At 49.5% G+C, this 22,727-nt stretch overlaps 1 protein-coding gene across 2 annotated transcripts in view; it reads right to left on the reverse strand.

Annotated features, from left to right (window-relative positions):
- LOC119953591 (E-selectin-like) overlaps nt 1-22,727 on the reverse strand; it is a 45,513-nt gene that overhangs the window by 15,791 nt on the left and 6,995 nt on the right. For both annotated transcript variants that reach the window (XM_038777988.1, XM_038777989.1), the window contains 3 exons: nt 21,206-21,314; nt 7,916-8,023; nt 5,434-5,619 (listed from right to left, as the gene is read on the reverse strand). In XM_038777988.1, the coding sequence (XP_038633916.1) occupies nt 5,434-5,619; nt 7,916-8,023; nt 21,206-21,314 (403 nt within the window). The remainder of the gene's footprint in view (nt 1-5,433; nt 5,620-7,915; nt 8,024-21,205; nt 21,315-22,727) is intronic.

Raw genomic sequence — 22,727 nt, forward strand, 5'->3', positions numbered from 1 at the left:
TGCTCGGCTTCGCTTTGTAGCCCGTTATGTTGTTTAGTCCTTGCCACAATCGCAGAGAGTCTGTAACGCTAGTCTGTGGATATGGAGAGGAGGTTTCCTCTTGTGGGAGAATCTAGAACAGGGGTGGGCAAACTTTTCCGTGTAAGGGCCACATTCAGAAATTCACAATTTTAAAGGGCCGCATAGTATATTAAGTAAAATAATTAATATTTAAAATAGCCAAAATAAAAGGTTTTTAAAGAAAAAAAAAGCAATTAATTTTTATTAATTAATATTTTAAAGTAGAAACTTCACATGAAACACATGTTGTGCCGAGCAATGATCACCCTACTCAAGTCAACGTATCCACCCTATACCAGTAACCCAACAGCCCCCCCATAATAACCTTAAAATTAAAAAAAAAAAAAAATTTCTTTTACAAAAAAATTTTTTTTTTTAATGACTTGATCTTGGTGGGCCGCATAAAGACCTTTGGCGGGCCGCATGCGTAGTTTGCCCACCCCTGATCTAGAACCAGGGGTCACTGTGATGCACAATCAATTGCACAAAGACTCAGATTGGGTACAACTGGACTTATTGCAGTCAGATGCGTGGCCTCCTGCTGCAGCTGGTGAAATGGCAGATCAGTGGAGGACCCGCATATTTATACAGCTCCTAGTGGGCGGAGCCAGCCGGCAGGGGCTACCGGCGAACCTGTAGTACAGGTTCTACCTTACATCCCCTAATACAGGTGCACAGTGGTTCACCACACACTGTTTAAAAATAAGGGAATTTAAAATAAACGAGTTTAAAAGCCTATTTAAAATGGAGATTGGACAAACTTATTTTTCTCAAGTCTTGAAACCCACTTCCTGGAAAGGTGGTGAAAGCAGAGGCCGTTCCCGTTAGCGGGAACTTCGGATTCAGCCGACAGTGAAGCCCCTGCAGTGGGGGGGGGGGGGGGGGGGGGGGGGGGAATAAATTGAGAAGCCCCATTAACAGGGGCGGGACCGGAAGATCCTGTCCCTAGCCAATGACAGGCCACCTCTGCTGGTGCCAAACATGGGCTGGATTCTCCGCTGCCTCGTGCCAAAATCGCGTTCGGCGCAGGGAGCGGAGAATCCACTTTCACCCCGACATCGGGCCCGGAGCCGGTCCGCCGATTCTCCGGGACTCGGGAATCTCTGTTTCCGTGGAGGAGGCCGCGTGGCTGCAGGCCCTTTGACAGAGGCCTCCCCAGCGATCCTCCGCTCCCAACCGGCCGAGTTCCCGACGGCGTGGGACTAACCTGCTATTGCCGGTTGGGATGTTAGAGTGACGGCCGCGGACTCATTCACGGCTTTCCTGGTCGGGGGGGGTGGGGGAAATTGGACACTGAGGGGCCTTATGGGTGGCTGGGGCATGCTTTTGTGCGGTTTGATGCCTGGGCACTCGGCCGACTGGGCGGGGTCTAATTTTTGCATCTGTCTCCGCGGTCCGAATCCACCATGGAGCTCGGCGTGGCCGCTGGAGGCCGCCATTGTGCGAATGCGCGGACTCCAAAGCAGAAGTGCGGGGGGGCGGTATCTGCAGCTAAAGTTGCGAGATTTACTCCGGGTCCTACCAGCTCCCTGCAGGGCTGGGAATTAGCTGCATTCTTTCACAGGAATCGCTGGAGTAAAACTGCAGTGTGTTTACGCCGGCCTGGGAACATAATCCAACCCATGGTGGGAGTCACAGCCACGCGAGGTTGCCGAAAACTCAGAGCACACGTGCCCACGCCATCAGGAAGTCGGCCCATCAGGGGCAGAGCATCGGGGGAGGGCCTTCTGATGACATCCTGAAGCCGTCCCGGTGGTGTGTGGTGTACTCACTGATTACGCCGATTTGGAGGGGCCGGAGTGGCCGTACACAGGCATCGCCACCGATTCTGGCATCAAAAGGGATTCTCCGCCAGACGGCCAATTACGGTATCGGCGTCGGGCAATGGAGAATCCCGGCAAATGTTATTACCTTGTCCTTGTCCAGCTTTCTGGAATAGAACATGGGGCGGCGTTATCCGTTTCTGAGACTATGGACGGGATTCTCCATCGCCCGACGCCAAAATAGTATTCGGCAATCGGACGGAGAATTCCTGTTTGCGACCGAGTCGGAGCCGGCGCTGTTTCTGGAAGCTCCACCCCCTCCAAATCGGCATCATCTAGGAGTGCGCGCACGCCACTGCGACGGTGTCAGTGTGTCGCTTTGAGACCCTCCCTCGATGCTCCCCCACTGATGGGCCGAGTTCCCGACCGCACCAGTCGCGTGTGGTCTGAGTTTTTGTAATCCCGGCGTGGCGGCTGCGGACACTGTCCAGCCCGCCACAGTCAGGCCCCCGCTGCAGGAACCATGCTGCTGGCAGGGAGGGCGTCAGAGAGGGCTGCTGGGACTGGTGGGGGGGGGGGGTAAGGGCGGGTCCAGGAGGTACTATTTGGCCAGCAGGGTCCGCGGGCGACTGGTGCCATGTTGTACAGCGCGACTGCTGCAGGTCGTCGCTGTGCGCTGGGAGGCCGAGGGCCCGGCAATTTTCCAGCCGTTTATGTCAGGAACGCCAGGAGTTCTATGTGGCGCGGCTGCTCCCCCCCCCACCCCCACCCCCACTGAGCGGGGGCGCAGCTGCTTAACCACCCCCCCCACCCAGCGGGGGCACGGCTGCTTAACCCCCCCCCCCCACCCAGCGGGGGCACGGCTGCTTAACCACCCCCCCCCACCCAGCGGGGGCGGCGATGACTTTTTCATTGTAAAACTAGGCACTTCCTCTGAACATAGCCTCAAAATCGGGGATCCAGCTCTTTGTGTTGACGCCAACGCAGAATCCGTGGACATTTACATAAACCGGCACCGCACCTGGACCGATATCGCTACCATTGAGGGGCCGTACCGGAGCCGCGTGGAACACACATTGAGGGGCCGTACCGGAGCCGCGTGGAACACACATTGAGGGCCGTACCGGAGCCGCGTGGAACACACATTGAGGGGCCGTACCGGAGCCGCGTGGAACACACATTGAGGGGCCGTACCGGAGCCGCGTGGAACACACATTGAGGGGCCGTACCCGAGCCGCGTGGAACACACATTGAGGGGCCGTACCGGAGCCGCGTGGAACACACATTGAGGGGCCGTACCGGAGCCGCGTGGAACACACATTGAGGGGCTAGTAAATGAAAAAAAAATGAAAATCGCTTATTGTCACGAGTAGGCTTCAAATGAAGTTACTGTGAAAAGCCCCTAGTCGCCACATTCCGGCGCCTGTTCGGGGAGGCTGGTACGGGAATCGAACCGTGCTGCTGGCCTGCTTGGTCTGCTTTAAAAGCCAGCGATTTAGCCCAGTGAGCTAAACCAGCCCCAAGTGCCGGAGCCGCGTGGAACACACTTGATTTAACAAACAATGGTCGGGATCCGTGATTGACACTCGGGAGGCTGACAAGCTGGAGCCACAGATACACATTACACTCCCCACACACACCATCCCAGCCACACACACCATCCCAGCCACACACACCATCCCAGCCACACACACCATCCCAGCCACACACACCATCCCAGCCACACACACCATCCCAGCCACACACACCATCCCAGCCACACACACCATCCCAGCCACACACACCATCCCAGCCACACACACCATCCCAGCCACACACACCATCCCAGCCACACACACCATCCCAGCCACACACACCATCCCAGCCACACACACCATCCCAGCCACACACACCATCCCAGCCACACACACCATCCCAGCCACACACACCATCCCAGCCACACACACCATCCCAGCCACACACACCATCCCAGCCACACACACCATCCCAGCCACACACACCATCCCAGCCACACACACCATCCCAGCCACACACACCATCCCAGCGAGAGCATGGCGATACAGTTGATGGGTCGTCTGGGGCCAGGGGTCACCCAGAGGGGTGCCCTGCAGGATATACGATCCATGGGCTGTCAGTAGCGTGCACAGCTGTATGGCAGCCTTGCCGGCTGCAGCAATGCCGTTCCGTGCCCATCCATCCCGACTCCACAGAGTGGCAGCAGTGACACTGGACAAGGACAAGTTAATAATTTTGTGTTGTCTGTGTGGCATTTGCACATTCTCCCCATGTCTGTGTGGGTTTCACCCCCACAACCCAAAGGGTGTTCAGGGTAGTCGGACTAGCCTCGCTCAATTGCAAACTTTGCAAGGTGCGGATTGCAATGGATTCCGCTCCGAATCCACTATCGGGCTGTCATTTGGGTTGGGAGGCCCAATAATGGGGACCAGCGGCGGCCCCCCCCCCCACAATCCTAATCCTGCCACACCCACTGACAAATGGGACATCCTCACCACCCCCTCCCACCCACAGTATGCATGCATGAGGGTGACCCCTCCCACAGAGACCCCCACCAGAGACCCCCATATCAGGGAACCCCCCCCCCCATATCAGGGAACCCCCCCCATATCAGAGACCCCCCCATATAATTTTGAGCCATTTGCCTCCTCCTGCTGGCCCGGGGGGGGGGTGTGTGTGAACCTCGATACCATCACCAGAGCATCGGGAACGGATCTGGGCCTGGTGCCAATCCCGCATTTCCCCCAAAACAGGATTCTCTGTTGTATCAGGAACTCCACTATTGGCAGCACACAACAGAGAATCTCCCCACCACCCCTCACCCCCCCGCACCGCCCCCGACCCCGCCCACCCCTCACCCCCCCCGACCCCGCCCACCCCTCACCCCCCCGCACCGCCCCGCACCGCTCCCACCCCCCCGCACCGCCCCCCCGCACCGCCCCCCCCCCCCGCCCCCGCCCCCCCCCGACCCCGCCCCCCGACCCCGCCCACCCCTCACCCCCCCCGCACCGCCCCCCCCGCACCACCCCTCACCCCCCCGCACCGCCCCCCCCCACCCCCCGCACCGCCCCCCCACCCCCCCACCCCTCACCCCCCCAACCGCACCACCCCCCCCTCCCCCCTCACCCCCCCGACCCCGCCCACCCCATTCTCACCATTAAGTTTCAGACATCTGCTTGGCTGGTTGGTAGCACGCTTGCCTTTTTAGTCAAAGAAATTATGGGTTCAAGACTCTTCTCTCCCACTTCCTGCCATCCCTATCCTGCCTCCTGCCTCCTTCCTCCAAACCCACCCAGCTTCCCCTTGACTGGAATGCTGCAATTGGACTGATTTCCTCAGGTGCAGCCCCAATGGGAGATCATCTAATGTTGGCGAATTGCAATGGTAACTGTATCAACTGAATTTAATACATATTCAGGTGGCATGTGGGAAGTGCAGTCCTTACGCAAACCAAAACTGCAAACAATATTACATCAAAAATAGCAGAGCTTGTCCAAAAAAAATTCACTTTGAGAGAACCAGGAACTTATTCAAATGTATTTAACTATAAACTCTGTCAAATGTAACAGTTGGCTTTTAATAAACTGGCACTGACCTTGGCAGATTGGATTGTCTGGCGTCCAGGAACCAGATGATTGGCAGGTTGCTGAAATGCTCCCGTTTAGAATAAATCCTCGATCACAAGTGAATGTGCACACAGACTGGAAATAGCTCTTCCCATTTAACCCTCCGCATGTAACTGCACCGTGATCTGGTTTTGTAACGACCGGGCAAGATCTAACTGAAGAACAAAAGAGTTGAATGCAGAATATTTTGTGTAATGAAGGATTCTTTCCGAACCGTTCCAATTTTTAAACAAATGAGTTTCAAATTATGCAGCCACCATTAAAAGTATAGAGACATACCAGGAAATCCTGTCCTAATATGGGAAAACATTTGAGAAGCACTGAGTTACCTTCTGGAGGAAAATCAAAGTGACCTGAGAGAGTTTTTGCAGTCACACAGAGCCATATGTGGGAACAAATTAGGAAATACAAAGGTGATTATACAGATGTAGGAAGTTCTGTTCCAATTAAGCAAAATCCATATGGACTGAATCCACTAAAGTTGGCACAGGTACAAAAGGAGATTGAAAGCATGCTTAAGAATTACGTTATTGAAGTGAGTTGCAGCGATAGGAGCTCACCTCTTGTGATGGTACCAAAACCAGATGGAACGCAACGATTGTGTGTGGAGTATGGGAATGTCAATACAGTTACAAAGTCAGATTTGGAATCCTCACTTGGAAGAGTGATTTGAAAAGGTGGGAAGAGCAAATTTCTTTCCCAAAGTTGACTTACTAAAAGGATACTGGCAAGTACCTTTATCGGAAAGGGCAAAGGAAGTTGTGACGCCAAATGGTCCATATCAGTTTAAATTGATGCTATTTGGAAGATTCAGCAGCAACATTCCAAAGACTAACCAATAAGCCAGTTGGTTTCTGGACTTAACAATTGTGCAGTGCACCTGGACGGTTTGGTGGAGTTCAGTGAAAGGTGGAAAGAGCATTTGGGACATTTAAAGGAATTATTCGATCGACCACAGGAGGCTGGCTTGGTGGTAAACATGACTAAAAGTGAATTTGTGAAAGTCCAAGTCACATTCTTTGACCGGACTGTTGGACATGGTCAGATGGTCCTACGGGATGTGAAAATGAAAGCCAATGGGGAGGTCCCAATACCGTCAATGAGAAGTTTTGACATTTCTGGTTCTGAGTGACTTTTACAGAAAATTTGTGCCAGATGTGGTTCCTTCACTGACTGAGCTTTTGAAAAAGCACAGGAAACTTCAGTGGATGTCAGAATGCCAAAAGGCATTTGACAATCAGACAACTGTGTTAAGCATTGCACCAGTTTTCATAGAATCCAGAGTCCCTACAGTGCAAAGGAGGCCATTCAACCCATCAGCTACCCACCAACCCTATTGCTGATTTATTTTAAGGATGAATGTCAGAAATTGTTGCATATTATATTTTATATTTGTTGTAGTAATGTTATGTAAAACCCTGGTTTAAAATACATGCAGGCAGTATGCCTGCTAAAGCTGTGATTAAGGGGTCATAAAAGTGAGGTAACCATTGATTTTAACCATTTATTTGTTTACAGATAGATGGCTAAAGAAACATTGTTTTGATTTTGTAGGATGCAGTATAGGACCAATCAACCAATCAGAAGAACTGAAACTAATTAAGGGATAAATTAAAGGGGGCCGCTCTTGCAAAGGACGAATGGAGCGTAGCCCAAAAAGAACAAAGAGGAACGGAAACTTAAAAACATCAAACCAAAATGTGAAAATTGGGGTTGATAAAGCAGTCCGACCCCTGTGGTGCCCACCAAGCACGGAATTGATTTTGTAGGATCCCAGTGGTGTAGATAATTTATGAGGGATGGTGCTTAGTTCTGGATAACAGGTGATGGGATATCTTAGTAGGTGGAGTCTGACGGATGCTTTATGATCTACTTAAGGGGTGGAGACAGGTCTGTCTGTTATTTTGCAGTTTGCCTCAGGATTTTAGATTGACAAGATAGGTTCCAGGTGGCTGCTGAAAGGTTCTCTCCAATGTCTTTGCACAGAGAAAAGCAAGTAAACCTGATTGTTCACTTTATTTATCATTGGCCTTTGAACTATATTGGTTTACTTAATTGGAATATATAGCGGCAGATGTAGGAAGTAAGTTAAAGTTCTTCCTTTTATTTAAGAACTGTTTAAACTATTAACTGTAAAGTTGTTACTTATTTTACTGATGTAATTGATTCTGTGTTTACATTAAAGTTTGTGTGAACATTAAAGATACCAATTAATTGGTCAGTGTTGTCACTACTGGGGCGAAATATCCTTTTCTCACAGTTTTACAAATTGCAAATTCCTGAGTTCTCGTCTGGGATCCTAACAAATGCCTGTGGGTCGGGCTTTTCCCAAACAGGCTCACATGACAAGTTTATAACTTGGAAGGGTAGTGTGCAACAAGTTATAACATGGGTCTTAAATATTACATTCTTGAACACATATGTTTTGACTTTTTTTTCTCCTGCACTTACCATTTTCACATTTGTTTCCATAGAAACCACGGTCACAGAAACACCTAAAACCACCAGTCAATTCAGCACATCTACCTCTCATGTTGCAGCTTAACGCTTGACATTTCTCTGTGGAGGCAAGGCAAACATTAACATTGGGTCCATATCTGCCAGATGGCATTTAGCATAGACAAGTGTAATGCTTGTGGGTGGGACTTTTGCTAGCCATGCTCACACTAGAATCACAGAAACATCACAGAATCACAGAAAAATACAGTGCAGAAAAGGCCCTTCAGCCCATCGAGTCTGCACGGCCGCATGAAAGGCACCTGACCTGCCAATCCTAATCCCATTTGCCAGCACTTGGCCCATAGCCTTGAATCTTGTGACGTGCCAAGTGCTCATCCAGGTACTTTTTCAAGGATGTGATGCAACCCACCTCTACCACCCTCCCAGACAGTGTGTTCCAGCCTCTCCCACCCTCCCAGGCAGTGTGTTCCAGCCTCTCCCACCCTCCCAGGCAGTGTGTTCCTGACCCTCTCCCACCCTCCCAGGCAGTGTGTTCCTGACCGTCACCACCCTCCCAGGCAGTGTGTTCCAGACCCTCACCACCCTCCCAGGCAGTGTGTTCCTGACCCTCACCACCCTCCCAGGCAGTGCGTTCCAGACCATCACCACCCTCCCAGGCAGTGTGTTCCAGACCGTCACCACCCTCCCAGGCAGTGTGTTCCTGACCGTCACCACCCTCCCAGGCAGTGTGTTCCAGACCCTCACCACCCTCCCAGGCAGTGTGTTCCTGACCCTCACCACCCTCCCAGGCAGTGCGTTCCAGACCATCACCACCCTCCCAGGCAGTGTGTTCCAGACCGTCACCACCCTCCCAGGCAGTGTGTTCCTGACCGTCACCACCCTCCCAGGCAGTGCGTTCCTGACCCTCACCACCCTCCCAGGCAGTGCGTTCCTGACCCTCACCACCCTCCCAGGCAGTGTGTTCCAGACCGTCACCACCCTCCCAGGCAGTGTGTTCCTGACCGTCACCACCCTCCCAGGCTGTGCATTCCAGACCATCACCACCCTCTGGGTAAAAAGGTTTTTCCTCAAACCCCTCCTGAAGCTCCCACCCTTGAACTTGTGCCTTTCTCATAACTGACTCTTCAAGTGGAACAGCTGCTCCCTATCCACCCTGTCCCTCATAATCTTGCCCACCTCGATCAGGTTGCCCCTCAGTCTTCTCTGCTCCAGAGAAAACAGCCCAAGCCTATCCAACCTCTCTTCATAACTGAAATGCTCCATCCCAGGCACCATCCTGGTGAATCTCCTCTGCACCCCCTCCAGTACAATCACATCCTTCCTATAATGTGGTGATCAGAATTACACACAGTGCTCCAGGTGTGGCCTCACCAAAGTTCTCCAACTCCAACATGGCCTCCCTGCTTTTGTAATCTATAATTCGATTGATAAAGGCAAGTGTCCCAAATACCTTTTTCACCCCCCTATTAACCTGCCCTTCTGCCTTCAGAGATCTATGGACAAACATGCCCAGGTCCCTTTGTTCCTCAGGACTTCCCAGTGTCAGGCCATTCATTGAATACTTCCTTGTCAAATTGCTCCTTCCAAAGTGTAACACCTCACGCTTTTCAGGATTAAATTCCATCGGCCACTTTCCTGCCCAGTTGACCATCCCGTCGATATCTTCCTGTGACCCAAGACACTCAACTCCACTGTTAACCACCCGGCCAATCTTTGTGTCATCCGCAAACTTACAGATTCTACCCCCCACATAGTCATCGAAGTAATTTATATAAATGACAAACAATAGGGAGCCGAGCACGGATCCCTGTGGTACGCCATCGATCACCGGCTTCCAGTCGCTAAAGCAGCCGTCTGTCATCACCCTCTGTCTCAGCTCAGCTGCTTTGAATCCACTTTAACAACTTCCCCTGTATCCCATTTGCCTTCTTTGTAATCTCCCATGTGGGACCTTGTCAAATGCTGGGCTGAAATCCATGTAGACTACACAAGGTACAGGGCAGGTTATTGTTATATGGGTCTTATATAGGGCAGCACGGTGGCCTAGTGGTTAGCACAACCGCCTCACGGCGCTGAGGTCCCAGGTTCGATCCCGGCTCTGGGTCACTGTCTGTGTGGAGTTTGCACGTTCTCCCCGTGTCTGCGTGGGTTTTGCCCCCACAACCCAAAAAAAATGTGCAGAGTAGGTGGATTGGCCATGCTAAATTGCCCCTTAATTGGAAAAAATAATTGGGTACTCTAAATTTATTTTTTTTAAAAATATGGGTCTTATATGGGTCTTAACTAACTAGCAGTGTTAGTGTAAGCCTACTTGTGACAGGTAGTTAACTATCCTCTTAGTCTGCAGCCTATTCAATGCCTGAAATTACTGTAATGACTCTGCTAACTCCCTTTTTTTCATTTCATTTCATTTCATTTTTTCATGGAAATCCTGTTATTACTGCAGGAAATATTGACCAATATATGGCAAATGAACTAATATCAATTAATGCAAAAGTTGGACGACATTTTGATAGACAGGGACAGGCTCCGTGACGGGACAGGGACAGGCTCCGTGACGGGACAGGGACAGGGGGTATTCTTGCCTTCCTCCTCTCTGGATAGCTGAATATAAAAGCTACATTACTGGTTAACCAGAATTAATGAAATGTTTGTCAAAGGGAAGTAATTTGGGATTTGTGATCTACAATTATTAAAAGGATTCTCATTCACTACCTTAATGAGCAAAATCTCTGCCCAGCGTGAAACCACGCGATGGATCGAGAATGATCCCATTTATTTATGGGATGTGCTGAGTTTACAATACAATGTTTGGAAACTGAAACACGTGCTCAGTGTTTCTGAGTCGGAGAAGGGAAAAATCAGCCAGAGTTCTCAGACCTGCTATGGAATATAAACCTGGGAATAGATAAAGGCAGGATTCAGCTCGGCTGGAGCCTGCTGCCACCACAATAATTAGTCAATATCCAATAATCTGGTCATTCATGAAGAATTCTCCACTTGGACAAGAAGGCAGAAGGTTACATCTGGACTGTAACTCTAGCTAGTGTCTGTAAATTCAGGAGATTCCGAGCTGGATTCAAATAGCAATCCTACCCCAGCGAGAATCAGTGTCCTCAGGAGATGAAATTCTTGAACATATCACTTTTTCACTTTTTTCCTCCAGCTTTTACCATTTTCACAATTGTTTCCATAGAAACCTGGGTCTCAGGTGCACCTAAATCCTTCAGCTAATTCAGCACAGGTCCCTCTCCTGGCACAGATTGTTGATTTGCATTTCTCTGTTGGGACATTGGTGAAAGTTGGTCAGATAACTTTTAACATGGATAAATGTAATGTAAACATGTGGGGGGTTCCTTGTGTATGATTAATGTAGAGTTCCAACATTTTGTGAGGCATGCAGATCTCGGTTAAAATACATGGGTAAATAAATCTTTATTAAGATCATGGGCTGGATTCTCCAATTTTGTGGCTAAGTGCCGACGCCGGTGTGGGATCTGTGGCATTTTACAACGCCAAAATCGGCACCGAACCCTCACCGATCCTGGGATCGGTGAGGGGCTAGCAGTGCTACTGGGTAAAACTTCACACTGGAGGTTTTAAATCAAGGAACTACATTATAGATTGGTTATATAGGTTAGGTTACCAGTCACATGTGCAGTACAGAACCATTGAACTAGTTTAGATGTCAGGAGGTTTGTTCACAGAGGACTTAAGGAACAAAAAGTTTGGACAGGATTTGTAAAGGAAAACGTTTTTTCCAGGGGGTCGTGAGTCTTCTTGAAAAGATGGTGGAAACAGTCTTTCAATATTTTTAAGGCAGAAGTGGATAGATTCTTGTTAAGTAAGGAGGTGAAAGATTATGAGGTGTAGGTGGGGCTTACACTTTGGGGAACCCACGCTCTCCCTCTTTGTAGGGGCCCCTGCGTCATACCCCACCCCCTGTTAACATGGCAGCCTACCCCCAATGACATTGAGTCCCACCCCAGTGACGTCTCTGCCCACCTCTCGGCCCTCGCCCCGATGACTCCCCTGGCTGGCTCCCTGGCTCCAGCTGCTCGCTATCTGACCTGTTGACCTCTGTTACATTTGAAAAATGAAAATCGCTTATTGTCAATGAATCGCTTCAATGAAGTTACTGTGAAAAGCCCCTAGTCGCCACATTCCGGCGCCTGTCCGGGGAGGCTGGTACGGGAATTGAACCGTGCTGCTGGCCTGCTTGGTCTGCTTTAAAAGCCAGCGATTTAGCCCAGTGAGCTAAACCAGCCCCTTGGTTAATTTCTCACCCGCCCTCCTCAGCCCTGGTCTGAAGGTCAGAATCGACGCACTGTTCCCCTCGAGGGCCGTTAGCCAGCACCTCCTCCTCACCTCGCTGAAGGCTTTGCAGACTCGCACCCCGATGTTGGGTCGCCTCAGGCTGTTTGCCGGACTGAATGTCAGAAACCCGGCTCTTTCGCATCTTTACTCAGTGATCGTTCCGAAACTTCTCACCAATTCAGGAGATTTGTGTCTGACGTCTCTCCACCGCCTCTCAACACCTGGCTAACTGTTCCCCTGGGATTCACCAATCACAGCCCGATGTTGTTCTGTCTTGCCAGCAAATTGAGAGCTACCAAGGCTCTGATTGGTGTTCCCACCACAACATTCACTTCTCCGTATGTCCCTACCCTTCTCCCCATTGGCCGGGGCCCCGCGCTGCGGCACCGTGTCTTTCATTGAAAGTCCGTCTCTGTGGGATGCAGATTTCAGGCTAATATCAAATCAACCATGAGGCTCGAGGGGCTGAATGGCCTTCTCCCCCTCTCCTTCTTCTTTAATGAATCTCCCTGGTGCTTCACCAAACCAGCGTCACCCCCCCCCCCCCCTCTCTCTCTCTCTCTCTCTCTCCCCCCCCCTCGGAGTTTACATTATTGCAATGATATATGACCCAGCTTCGGGCCTGAGCAAAGCTGAGTCTTGTTATCAAAGTACAGAAAACCAAGAAAAGTACAGCACAGGAACAGGCCCTTCTGCCCTTCAAGCCTGGGCCGACCATGCTGCCCGTCTAAACTAAAATCTTCTACACTTCCGGGGTCTGTATCCCTCTATTCCCATCCTATTCATGTATTTGTCAAGATGCCCCTTAAATGTCACTATCGTCCCTGCTTCCACCACCTCCTCCGGCAGCGAGTTCCAGGCACCCGCTACCCTCTGTGTAAAAAACTTACCTCGTACATCTCCTCTAAAACTTGCCCCTCGCACCATAAACTTATGCCCCCCAGTAATTGACCCCTCTACCCTGGGGAAAAGCCTCTGACTATCCACTCTGTCTATGCCCCTCATAATTTTGTCGACCTCTATCAGGTCGCCCCTCAACCTCCGTCGTTCCAGTGAGAACAAACAGAGTTTATTCAACCGCTCCTCATAGCTAATGCCCCCCATACCAGGCAACATCCTGGTAAATCTTTTCTGCACCCTCTCTAAAGCCTCCACATCCTTCTGGTAGTGTGGCGACCAGAATTGAACACTATACTCCAAGTGTGGCCTAACTAAGGTTCTATACAGCTGCAACCTGGCTTGCCAATTCTTATACTCAATGTCCCGGCCAATGAAGGCAAGCATGCCGTCTGCCTTCTTGACTACCTTCTCCACCTGCGTTGGCCCTTTCAGTGTCCTGTGGACCTGTACACCGAGATCTCTCTGACTGTCAATACTCTTGAGGGTTCTACCATTCACTGTATATTCCCTACCTGCATTAGACCTTCCAAAATGCATTACCTCACATTTGTCCGGATTAAACTCCATCTGCCACCTCTCCGCCCAAGTCTCCAAACGATCTAAATCCTGCTGTATCCTCTGACAGTCCTCATCGCTATCCCCAATTCCACCAACCTTTGTGTCGTCCGCAAACTAATCAGACCAGTTACATTTTCCTCCAAATCATTTATATATACTATGGACAGCAAAGGTCCCAGCACTGATCCCTGCGGAACACCACTAGTCACAGCCCTCCAATCAGAAAAGCACCCTTCCATTGCTACTCTCTGCCTTCTATGACCTAGCCAGTTCTGTATCCACCTTGCCAGCTCACCCCTGATCCCGTGTGACTTCACCTTTTGTACCAGTCTGCCATGAGGGACCTTGTCAAAGGCCTTACTGAAGTCCATACAGGCAACATCCACTGCCCTACCTGCATCAATCATCTTTGTGACCTCCTCGAAAAACTCTATCAAGTTAGTGAGACACAACCTCCCCTTCACAAAACCGTGCTGCCTCTCGCTAATACAATCAATGTTTGCCCCCCCCCGGTGGAGATCTACTGTCTGCTAAATGCAGCCAAAGCAAGTATCATACTGTAGCCACCTAAGATGGACACTGGGCTACAAAATGGAGAACTGCTAAGGCTGCAGGGAAAAACAGTCTTAGCAAGGACAAGCAGTTTGCAGGAGACTAATTAGCATTCTGCACGTACAGAAACCAGTTTGTGGCCAGGTGCAGAGTGTCAGCCAAAGGTGTAAATGGCAACAAGATCTACATAGTAATGAGGTGATCCAGATCCAGACCCCGCAAAATAGAAACATTTAAGTATGAATGGATACTTTTGAGTAGACGCCCAGACAGAACGGCACCACAGTATCCAACACAAAGAACCATAGGGACAGCCCACCCATCGAGAAATGACCCTCAGATTGGGGGGTTTGGAAGATATCGATTGGGAAAGGCCCAATCGATACATGGCAGGTAAAAGGCCCGCCCCGAAGGGGCACGGACTTCTAGGGACTATAAGAATAGACCCCGCACATGGTTCGGTCTGTTGCTTCCAGACTCCGGCCCAGACTTGTTACATCGCATCCTGACTCCAGTTTCAGCACCGGCCGTTGAGCCATCAGCCATCGAACTGTAAGTGCCAATACAACGATCGCTACGTGATCCAGACCTTGCTACGCCCTGACAACTTTAAGTACCTGAGAGTTGCAGACCAAGAACGGGATGAAGGCCTTGCTCCCTGACCTTGCCTGTTCCTGTCTAGATAAGTATTTTAGTTGTTTAGTATTAGAAGTAAGTTAGTCTCTTTAGCGTATGCATGTGTATTTATTATATTTGTCATAATAAATATCAATCGTTTGGACTTACTAATCGGTGTACAGATTTATTACTTTGAACCTGACCTTGATATACTTGTGAGGTGTCTAAATACGGCACCTGGCGACTCCGAGCATAATTACATACACAGAGCCATAGTAGTGTTAAGCACACGGCCTTTAAACGGAGGCGTGTTAATACACTCCAGTAAAACGAGCAACAATACAGAGTAAGTATCATATTTATTTCTATTTCACTGTCCTGGTTATCATTCTCACACCCTGTCCAGCACCGTGTAACACCGTGTAACACCGTGTAACACCGGTTATCAATTCTCAGGGTTTCGTGAACTTAACCTTCTTGTTCTGGTCTGCAACACAAACAGTTCATTTGTCCGGAATTACTGTAACTTTCAGAACACAGCGTGAGTTACTTAAAGTGTGCTATTGTTCCACAAATATTATCAATGTACAGCAAACAAACTCATATGAGGAAATGTAACCGTCTGTTAACAACATCCTGGAACTCCCTCCCTAACAGCACGGTGGGTGTACCTACACCACATGGACTGAAGCGGTTCAAGAAAGCAGTTCAACGCCACCTTTTGAAGGGCAATTAGGGATGGGCAATAAATGCGTGCCTAGCCAGCGTCGCCCACATCCCGTAAATTAATTTTTTTAAATGAAAGAAACTTGGTGACTTTGTTACTTCGCTGGGACCCTGTCTAGACCCCTCTGGTCTTTGGGACCGTCCTTGATGTAATTGGAAGCCTGAGCAAATCTACATTATTAACCTGAGGGCAGTTTGGGATGGTTAATTAATGATGGCCAAGCCATCCCTGAAATCAATAAATTAAAATAAAGCTGAAGGAATACAATGGATACAAGTGGCAAATAATTTGGGATTTGTGATCGTGATTCACCAAAAAGAAATGTGGTTCCTCAATGAACAAAGACTGTCCTGTGAAACTGATCAATAGCACACATTCCATTCTTGGGCTGTGCTGAATTCAGTAAACCCGGAGTAACAGTTGGAGATGTGCAGCTGACTCTCACTCAAGGTCAATCCTAATTCAACAGTTCAATAGTCACTGCATCGAAGTTGACTTACTTTCTTACTCAACAGTTAAATGTTACTATTAATATAAAACAGAGCGAAGTGAGTGGCAGTATTTCATGAGGAAACTCTGTGGTTTGAGAAAGGTCAAATCAGACTGAGATTCCAGGCGTTGTCGGTCATCAACATAGAATAGAATCCCTACAATTTAGAAAGAGGCAATTCTGCCCATTGCGTGCACTGACCCTTTGAAAGAGCCCTCCACCGAGGCCACTCACGCATCCACCCCAGCCCATCCCCATAACCCAATCTGCACATCCCTGGACACTAAGGGGCAATTCATCATGGCCAATTCACCGGATCTGCGTAACTTTGGACTGTGGGAGGAAACCGGAGCACCCGGAGGAAACCCACACAGACACGGGGAGAACGTGCAAACTCTGCACAGTCACCCGAGGCTGGAATTGAACCTGGGACCATGGCGTTGTGAAGCCACAGTGCTAACCACTGTGCCACCCTGTGTGTGTGTTTGTGTGTGTGTGTGTTTGTTTATTTGTGTTTGTGTGTGTTTGTGTTTGTGTGTTTGTTTGTGTTTGTGTGTGTGTGTGTTTGTGTGTTTGTTTGTGTGTGTGTTTGTATTTGTTTGTGTGTGTTTGTTTGTGTGTGTGTGTTTGTTTGTGTGTGTGTTTGTATTTGTTTGTGTGTGTATGTGTTTGAGTGTGTGTTTGTTTGTGTTTCTATATGTGTGTGTGTTTGTGTGGATGTCAAAGAAAAGAGAGAATTAAACTCAACCACGAAATTGCCCACAGTCCAAGAATTTGTCAATATCAAGAGAGTTATGCGCAGTGGGTTAGCCCTGCAGCCTCACGGCGCTGAGGTCCCAGGTTCGATCCCGGCTCTGGGTCACTGTCCGTGTGGAGTTTGCACATTCTCCCCGTGTTTGCGTGGGTTTCGCCCCCACAACCCAAAGATGTGCAGGGTAGGTGGATTGGCCACGCTAAATTGCCCCTTGATTGGAAAAAATGAATTGGGTACTCTAAATTTATTTTTTAAAATATTTTTTTAAATATCAAGAGATTTATTAATGGAGAATGTCCACAGGGAAGCCACCAGCAGTTTTGGCAGCCTCTCCACCAGGCGACAGTCGATGCAGTGTTACTGGATTACCTTTTCAAATTCATACTCCATGCCTGGAGCTGCGGATGGACTCACTTTGGAGCATCCGCGATGCTGAGGAGGTCGTGGATAGCACGTTTAGCGAGTTGGTCACACCGCAGGTGAAGGGTACTGAGGGAGATAGAAAATGGGTGACCAAAAGAAAGAGCAAGAGTAGGAAGGCAGTGCAGGTGTCCCCTGCGGTCATCTCCCTGCAAAACAGATATACCGCTTTGGATACTGTTGGGGGAGATGGCTCACCAGGGGAAGGCAGCAGCAGCCAGGTTCATGGCACCGTGGCTGGCTCTGCTGCACAGCAGGGCAGGAAGAAAAATGGCATGGCTATTGTGATAGCGGACTCGATCGTAAGGGGAATAGACAGGCGGTTCTGTGGACGCAATCGAGACTCCAGGATGGTATGTTGCCTCCCTGGTGCAAGGGTCAAGGATGTCTCGGAGCGGCTGCAGGACATTCTGGGGGGGGGGGGGGGGGGGGGGGGGGGGAGGGTGAACAGCCAGCTGTCGTGGTGCACATAGGCACCAACGATATAGGTAAAAAACGGGATGAGGTCCTACAAGCGGAATTCAAGGAGTTAGGAGTTAAACTAAAAAGTAGGACCTCAAAGGTAGTAATCTCAGGATTGCTACCAGTGCCACGAGCTAGTCAGAGTAGGAATGTCAGGATAGATAGGATGAATGCGTGGCTTGAGAGATGGTGCAAGAGGGAGGGATTCAAATTCCTGGGGCATTGGGACCGGTTCTGGGGGAGGTGGGACCAGTACAAACCGGACGGTCTGCACCTGGGCAGGACTGGAACCGATGTCCTAGGGGGGATGTTTTCTAGAGCTGTTGGGGAGGGTTTAAACTAATGTGGCAGGGGGATGGGAACCAATGCAGGAAGTTGGAAGGTAGTAAAACAGGGACAGAAGCAAAAGGAAGTAAGGGGAAAAGTGCAAGGCAGAGAAGACATAGTCAAAAATCTAAAAGGGCGACAGTACAAGGTACAGTGACTGAGGGGAGCTCAGTGAATAGGCCCAGTGAAAAGGAATAAAACTGGAGATGTTAAGATTCAAAACAGAGGTAAAAAAACCAACATAAGTGTACTTTACCTGAATGCTCGTAGTATTCGGAATAAAGTAAATGAGTTGATGGCACAAATCATCGTAAATGACTATGATTTAGTGGCCATTACTGAAACATGGTTAAAGGATGGTCACGACTGGGAGTTAAATATCCGAGGGTATCAAACTATTCGGAAGGACAGAGTGGATGGTAAGGGAGGTGGTGTTGCTCTGTTATTTAAGGATGACATCCGGGCAATAGTAAGGGATGACATCGGTGCTATGGAGGATAAGGTTGAATCCATTTGGGTGGAAATCAGGAATAGTAAGGCGCAAAAGTCACTGATAGGAGTAGTCTATCGGCCACCAATAGTAACGATATGGTGGGGCAGGCAATAAACAAAGAAATAACTGATGCATGTAGAAATGGTACAGCAGTTATCATGGGGGATTTTAATCTACATGTCGATTGGTTTAACCAGGTCGGTCAAGGCAACCTTGAGGAGGAGTTTATAGAATGTATCCGCGATAGTTTCCTAGAACAGTATGTAATGGAACCTACGAGGGAACAAGCGGTCCTAGATCTTGTCCTGTGTAATGAGACAGGATTTATTCATGATCTCATAGTTAGGGATCCTCTCGGAAGGAGCGATCACAATATGGTGGAATTTAAAATACAGATGGAGGGTGAGAAAGTAAATCAAATACTAGTGTTTTGTGTTTAAACAAAGGAGATTACAAAGGGATGAGAGAAGAACTAGCTAAGGTAGACTGGGAGCTAAGCCTTTATGGTGGAACAGTTGAGGAACAGTGGAGAACCTTCCAAGCGATTTTTCACAGTGCTCAGCAAAGGTTTATACCAACAAAAAGGAAGGACGGAAGAAAGAGGGAAAATCGACCGTGGATATCTAAGGAAATAAGGGAGAGTATCAAATTGAAGGAAAAAGCATATAAAGTGGCAAAGATTGCTGGGAGCTTAGAGGACTGGGAAATCTTTAGGGGGCAACAGAAAGCTACTAAAAAAGCTATAAAGAAAAGTAAGATAGAGTTAGAGAGTAACTTGCTCAGAATATAAAAACAGACAGTAAAAGTTTTTACAATATATAAGACAAAAAAGAGTGGCTAAGGTAAATATTGGTCCTTTAGAGGATGAGAAGGGAGTTTTAATAATGGGAAATTAGGAAATGGCTGAGGAACTGAACAGGTTTTTGGGTCGGTCTTCACAGTGGAAGACACAAATAACATGCCAGCGGACTGATAGAAATGAGGCTATGACAGGTGAGGACCTTGAGAGGATTGTTATCACTAGGAGGGAGTGATGGGCAAGCTATATGGGCAAGTCCTCCTGGCCCTGATGGAATGCATCCCAGAGTGCTAAAGAGATGGCTAGGAAATTGCAGATGCACTAGTGATAATTTACCGAAATTCACTAGACTCTGGGGTGGTCCCGGTGGATGGAAATTAGCAACGTGACGCCACTGTTTTAAAAAAGGAGGTAGGCAGAAAGCAGGAAATTATAGGCCAGTGAGCTTAACTTCGGTAGTAGGGAAGATGCTGGAATCTATCATCAAGGAAGAAATTGCGAGGCCATCTGGATAGAAATTGTCCCCATTGGGCAGACGTAGCATGGGTTCGTAAAGGGCAGGTCATGCCTAACTAATTTAGTGGAATTTTTGAGGACATTACCAGTGCAGTAGATAACCGGGAGCGTATGGGTGTGGTATATCTGGATTTCCAGAAAGCCTTTGACAAGGGTGCCACACAAAAGGTTGCTGCATAAGATAAAGATGCATGGCATTAAGGGTAAAGTAGTAGCATGGATAGAGGATTGGTTAATTAATAGAAAGCAAAGGGTTGGGATAAATGGGTGTTTCTCTGGTGGCAATCAGTAGCTAGTGGTGTCCCTCAGGGATCCGTGTTGGGCCCACAATTGTTCACAATTTACATAGATGATTTGGAAGTTGGGGACCAAGGGCAATGTGTCCAAGTTTGCAGATGACAGTAAGATGGAGTGGTAAAGCGAAAAGTGCAGAGGATACTGGAAGTCTGCAGAGGGATTTGGATAGGTTAAGTGAATGGGCTAGGGTCCTGGAATGCAATGTTGACAAATGTGATGTTATCCATTTTGGTAGGAATAACAGCAAACGGGATTATTATTTAAACGATAAAATATTAAAGCATGCCACTGTTCAGAGAGACTTGGGTGTGCTAGTGCATGAGTCACAGAAGGTTGGTTTACAAGTGCAACAGGTGATTAAGAAGGCAAATGGAATTTTGTCCTTCATTGCTAGAGGGATGGAGTTTAAGACTAGGGAGGTTATGTTGCAATTGTATAAGGTGTTAGTGCGGCCACACCTGGAGTATTGTGTTCAGTTTTGGTCTCCTTACTTGAGAAACGATGTACTGGCACTGGAGGGTGTGCAGAGGAGATTCACTAGGTTAATCCCAGAGCTGAAGGGGTTGGATTATGAGGAGAGGGTTGAGTAGACTGGGACTGTAATCGTTGGAATTTAGAAGGATGAGGGGGGATCTTATAGAAACATTTAAAATTATGAAGGGAATAGATAGTGATAGATGCGGGCAGGGTGTTTCCACTGGCGGGTGACAGCAGAACTAGGGGACATAGCCTCAAAATAGGGGAAGTAGATTTAGGACTGAGTTTAGGAGGAACTTCTTCACCCAAAGGGTTGTGAATCTATGGAATTCCTTGCCCAGTGAAGCAGTTGAGGCTCCTTCATTCCATGTTTTAAGGTAAAGATAGATAGTTTTTGAGAATAAAGGGAATAAGGGTTATGGTGTTCGGGCCGGAAAGTGGAGCTGAGTCCACAAAGATCAGCCATGATCTAATTGAATGGCGGAGCAGGCTCGAGGGGCCAGATGGCCGACTTCCTGACTCCTAGTTCTTATGTTCTTATGTTCTTATGCCGTTTTTTTCTCCAGCTCCTTACCATTTTCACAATTGTTTCCATGGAAACCATGGGAACAGAAGCACTGATAACCTCCAGCCAATTCCTCACATCTACCTCTCCTGTTGCAGCTTGTTTGCTTTACATTGCACTGTGGAGGCAATAGCACACACAATTATAACACAAATAAATCATTTTCAGATTAATTGTTAACATTACAAAGTCTGATTAGCTGCTGATAATGCATTAATTAAACAATATTGTGCATCTGTATGATCACCGAGAAATAGGTCATAAAGTATATTGTTCAGATAAACACGTGAGGAGAATTGTTCAAGTGCATAGAGCACATATAAAGAGGGACTGCTGGGGACGTGCAAGCCCAGATTTCTGCTACATTGGAGGGGCTCCCTGTCATCGCAAAAATCCTGGAAATGGATGGAAATTAAATGTCCTGTGATCAAACATTGCATTTCCTGTTTTCGTGGGGCAGATTGGAGTTGGGCCGGGGGTCCATGTATGCAGGGTTTATGAAAGCAGCCAGCCATTTTAATCACCAGCAGCCTCCACTGAAGTGGCCAAAACCCAGTATGTGCAGATTAGACCAGGTAAGATGAGTGGGAGTGGGGAGGGGAGTGTGACAGTGGGGAGTGGGGAGCAGGGAGCCGGTGTGGAAGTGGGGAGGGGAGTGGGAGGGTGGCGGGTGGGGAGCAAGGAGGTGAGTGTTGGGAGTGGGAAGGGGAGTGGGTGGGTGGGGAGTGGGGAATGGGAGTGGGGAGGGGAGTGGTAGGGTGTGGAGCAGGGAGCTGAGTGTTGGAGTTGGGGAGGGGAGTGGGTGGGTGGGGAGTGGGAGCAGGGAGCCGGGTGTTGGGAGGGGGGTGGAGAGTGGCGGTGGGGAGTGGCAGTGGGGAGTGGGGAGGGGGAGTGGGGAGCAGGGAGCCGGGTGTTGGGAGTGGGGAGGGGAGTGGGAGGGTGTGGAGTGGGGAAATGGGAGTGGGGAGGGGAGTGCTAGGGTGGGGAGTGGGGAGTGGGGAGCCGGGTGTTGGGAGTGGGGGGGGAGTGGGAGGGTGGGGAGTGGGGAGTGGGGAGCCGGGTGTTGGGAGTGGGGACGGGAGTGGGAGGGTGGGGAGTGGGGAGCAGGGAGCCGGGTGTTGGGAGTGGGGAGGGGAGTGGGAGGGTGGCGGGTGTGGAGCAGGGAGGTGAGTGTTGGGAGTGGGAAGGGGAGTGGGTGGGTGGGGAGTGGGGAATGGGAGTGGGGAGGGGAGTGGGAGGGTGGGGAGTGGGGAGCAGGGAGGCCCCCTCCTGTTGGGAGTGGAGAGTGGCGGTGTGGAGTGGCGGTGGGAGTGGGGAGGAGTGGGAGTGGGGAGGGGAGTGGGAGGGTGGGGAGTGGGGTGTGAGAGTGGGGAGTGGGAGTGGGAGGGTGGCGGGTGTGGAGCAGGGAGGTGAGTGTTGGGAGTGGGAAGGGGAGTGGGGGTGGGGAGTGGGGAATGGGAGTGGGGAGGGGAGTGGTAGGGTGTGGAGCAGGGAGCTGAGTGTTGGGAGTGTTGGGAGTGGGGAGGGGAGT

The sequence above is a fragment of the Scyliorhinus canicula genome, chromosome 18, assembly GCF_902713615.1.
Source record: "Scyliorhinus canicula chromosome 18, sScyCan1.1, whole genome shotgun sequence".
NCBI classification, from domain to species: domain Eukaryota; kingdom Metazoa; phylum Chordata; class Chondrichthyes; order Carcharhiniformes; family Scyliorhinidae; genus Scyliorhinus; species Scyliorhinus canicula.